This window comes from Malurus melanocephalus, unplaced genomic scaffold, assembly GCF_030028575.1.
Source record: "Malurus melanocephalus ecotype Western Australia unplaced genomic scaffold, MMel_1.1 scaffold_1064, whole genome shotgun sequence".
Taxonomy (NCBI): domain Eukaryota; kingdom Metazoa; phylum Chordata; class Aves; order Passeriformes; family Maluridae; genus Malurus; species Malurus melanocephalus.
In genome coordinates this window covers 94,692-98,610 of record NW_026624296.1, presented here as the reverse complement: position 1 = coordinate 98,610, position 3,919 = coordinate 94,692, and the positions used below count along the sequence as shown (strand labels likewise).

The 3,919-nt window shown below is 53.5% G+C and overlaps 1 protein-coding gene across 2 annotated transcripts in view; it reads left to right on the top strand.

The window, feature by feature from the left end:
• The first annotated feature begins 3,071 nt into the window (after positions 1 to 3,071).
• The window catches only part of LOC130586105 (uncharacterized protein C6orf132 homolog), a 17,413-nt gene continuing 16,565 nt past the window's right edge, over positions 3,072 to 3,919 (top strand). The window contains exon 1 of one of the 2 annotated variants that reach the window (XM_057386816.1): positions 3,072 to 3,329. In XM_057386816.1, coding sequence (XP_057242799.1) covers positions 3,179 to 3,329 — 151 coding nt within the window. In that variant the 5' untranslated portion in view covers positions 3,072 to 3,178. The remainder of the gene's footprint in view (positions 3,330 to 3,919) is intronic. The other variant, XM_057386817.1, reaches the window with a different exon arrangement.

Below are 3,919 nucleotides of genomic sequence, written 5' to 3'. Positions count from 1 at the left end.
CTGGCTCTCTGTCCCGTTTGCCGCTGTGCAGCCACACCTCAGGGCTTCTCCTCCCTCCCGCAGCTCCGGCACAAACCCTCTGCAGCAGGAATGCTCCACATCTGAGGGTGCAGCTCCTCACCCTGATGCAAAGGCAGATTGTTGTGGGGTGTTTACCCGTATTGGGATCAAAGGCAGCCTCACACTGCGGTGTGTTACATCACAGCAGTGCTCTCACGGCTGTTTCTATGCCATAAAATCTGCTGGAGATCTTCCAAGTGCTTTCCTGAGCACAGCCCAGCCCACCAGCCCCTTCAGCTGGGTGGCCTCAGTCACTCAGCAGTGACARTTGTCCTTCCTCGAGAATACAGCCAGGCCACCGGAGCTGGCAGGTTTCCCGTGTCTCTGGAGTTTGCACTTCACAGAAATCACAGCAGCACATCCAGGCTGCTCCCCGCGCTCTGCTGAGCTTCTCCTGCCCTTCTGCGGGGAGCTCTGCYCTTCTCTGGGAGGTGGAAGGGAAAGAACCAACCCCTTTCATCTGGAACAAACAAACGGGAGTGTGCGCAGGAGCGCTGGCAGAACTGTCGAGCGGGATAATAAACTCACCTCAAAATCCCTTCATGTTGCGCGGGCGATATTTTCCTGCGCTCACCACCCAGGGTGAGGCAGAAGCATCGTTTTTGGGGTGGCAGGGGCAGGGCTGTGGCTCAGGAACACCTCGGAGCAGCGGCAGAGCTGAATCACAGCTCCTGCTCCCGCCGAGCAGCCCCTTTGAAGTGTCTTCGGTCTAATGAGATTTTTGTGGGACACCTTTGTGCACGAGCCCAGGCTCTCTCATTGCACGGGATTTTATTGGCTTCGCTTCTTAAAATAGTTCCTCTTCTCCTTCCCTTTTCCATGACTGTCCCTCTGTGTGTCCTGTTCATTTGTTCACTCAGGGACTGTGGCTCTCAGCGAGCGCTTTTGTCCTGCCTGTCTTGCAGAGATACTGTGCCCTTTGTCTTTCCAGCAGGAAGCAGGTCCTTCATTCCACCTGATTCCTGCTCTCAGGAGGTGCCAGGGAATTTTTATTCAAATGTCACAGATTGGACTCGATCTCAGAGGTCTTTTACAATTGAAGTGATCCTGTGATTCTGTGACGTTGTTATTTGGTGATCCTGTGATCCTGGGATCCTGTGATTCTGTGACGTTGTTATTTGGTGATCCTGTGATTCTGTGATTTTGTGATCCTGATATTTGGTGATCCTGTTATTTGGTGATCCTGTTATTTGGTGATCCTGTGATTCTGTGACCCTGTTATTTAGTGATTCTATGATTCTGTGATCCTGTTATTTGGTGATCCTGTGATTCTGTGATGCTGTTATTTGGTGATCCTGTGATTCTGTGATCCTGATATTTGGTGATCCCGTGATTCAGTGATTCTGTGATCCTGATATTTGGTGATCCTGTGATCCTGTGATCCTGTGATTCTGTGATCCTGATATTTGGTGATCCTGTGATTCAGTGATTCTGTGATCCTGATATTTGGTGATCCTGTTATTTGGTGATCCTGTGATTCAGTGATGCTGTGATCCTGTTATTTGGTGATTCAGTGATTCTGTGATCCTGATATTTGGTGATCCTGATATTTGGTAATCCTGTTATTTGGTGATCCTGTGATTCTGTGACCCTGTTATTTAGTGATTCTGTGATGCTGTGATGCTGTTATTTGGTGATCCTGTGATTCTCTGACGCCGTGTCCCTGTGCTCCACGATCCCCCGATCCTGTGACCCTGTCTGAAGCTCCACAGATGGTTTCCAGGCTGCAGCACCGCTGTTTCCCGGCCCCCATCCCATGGCCACTGTCCCCTGAGGGAGGGACAATCCCTTCCCCTGCCATCCTCGCTGCGGGTGCCAGGGCGGGTGCTGCAGCAGCGTTTCCGTCTCACAAACAGCACTTAAGATAACTGTCGGGAGATCCCATTAATTGTAGGGCTGGTGCAGGGCACAAAGCCACCCCTTCGGCGGCAGCTCCGGGAGCAGCTGCCCGCTCCAGCCGGGGAAAGGATCCCAGCAGCGGCACGGAGCTTTAGCCCAGCTTAAATCCCCTGGAAAACGCTTTACATTAATGCAGCTCCTCTACCGCAGCCAGGAAGCTGAATTTGAGCATTTTAACTCGCCTTTTTCCTTCCCCGTTTCCCATTCATAATCCACTTTGTTTAACTGCTGCCTGACAATTTGTGCCTAGATTAGGCTTCCCTTTTAGAATATCATAGCAGTGCTTATTTTTCATTCTTCACAGAGGATTTAATGTGTTGCTCTAATTTGTACTCTAAGCCTAAAAAGAAGATGCTTTTCACAAGAAAAGCATCATTTCAAAGTGATATTTATCACTGGGAAAAAAATCTATATTGTTTTGACTCTCAAAATGTGGTAGAGATAGGAAGAGATGTAAGACCTTAGCCTGAAGTTGGAAGCTGYGTTTCAGAGTTAATGTTTTGACAACTCTCTTGGGTTTAAAGTTCTCCAGAATTCCCTGCATTTATTAGTTGCCAATGTTACTCATTAACTCTCGATTTTCACTTGCATGGCACAAAAAATCGTTAGCGGAGCTAGAAATCTGCTTTTGTACCCGAAACAAGAATTTGTTTGGGGTCAAGCCCCACTGCCTTTAAGGTTCTGCATCAAAAGCGCCCAAACTCTCCAAGCACCTCGGGCTCAGGGGGTGTTCCTGGCCTTGTTTTGGGTCTCAGCAGGAGCTGAATGGACAGAGAACCACAGGAGAGAGTGAGAGATCAAACCCTCGGGGGTTCGGGCTGAGGGAGCGGCCGGAGCTGTGTCAGGGAGGTTTGGCCGCACATKAAGKRAAGGTTCCTCACCCAGAGGGTGGCCGGGCACTGGCTCGGGCTCTCCAGAGCTCACGGAGCGCTTGGACAAAGCTGTGAGGCGCAGCGGGGATTTTGGGGGATCAGTGCAGAGCCAGCAGCTCTGATGATCGCTGCGTGTCCCGGTCACTCGGTGATCCCCAAACCCGCCCGTTCCCGCTGTCCCTGCCCCGGTGGCACCGCAGGGGCACCTGGCGGAGGTGGGACCGGGCGGGGCCGGGCTGGGCTGGGCTGGAGCCTTCCCCGCCCCTCCGGGGCCGCTCCGGGCCCGTCCCGCCGATCGCGGAGGATGCCCGGCCGGGAGCGCGGCGGCAGCGCGGGGCTCCTCCAGCATGAAGAAACACCAGCAGCACTCGGTGCAGGGCACCTTCAGCCGCCTCTTCGGGAAGCGCCACTCCAGCCCCACCGCCACCTCCCTGTTCGCCACCAACCCGCCCTGGATCTTCACGCAGGAGGTGACCTCGGACAGCGCGGGTGGCACCGGTCAGTGTGACACCGTGAGGAGTCGGGGACGGGGTGGTCCGGGGGGAGAAGGGTGGGATGAATCGGGGGAGAAGGGTGGGATGAGTCGGGGGAGAAGGGTGGGATTGATCGGGGGGAGAAGGGTGGAAAGGGTCGAGGGCTCCGGGAGCGCTCGCTGGGACCGGCGCGCAGCAGCGCAACTCCCGAACTGTGCCCAAGCCGAGCCTCCGCACCCCTGCCGGGACCGGCTCGATGCTCTCAGGAGGTTAAACTCGGCCTAAAAGAGGCTAAAAGTGSCTGCGAATGTGTTTTATTGCTTTCCCGTCGCGCTTTCCCACGCCATGTTTGAGCTGCGCCTTCCCAGGTTTGGGTTATTTACTCATAAACCTGTTTCTCGCAGGGCTGCGAGCGAGGAGGGAGCTGAGGGTTGCATATTCCTCGGCGTTTATTTGTGTTTCTTTGTGGTTTTAATTGCAATGCGGTGCCCTGGAGGCTCATGTAGGAGGGAGCCAAATTAATAGTAATGGAGCCAGGTGGATAGAAGATAGCAGTTTGTGGATGGAGTTTGGTGGCTGTAAGAGCCCAGCAAACTCTTCCAAGATTAAAAAAAA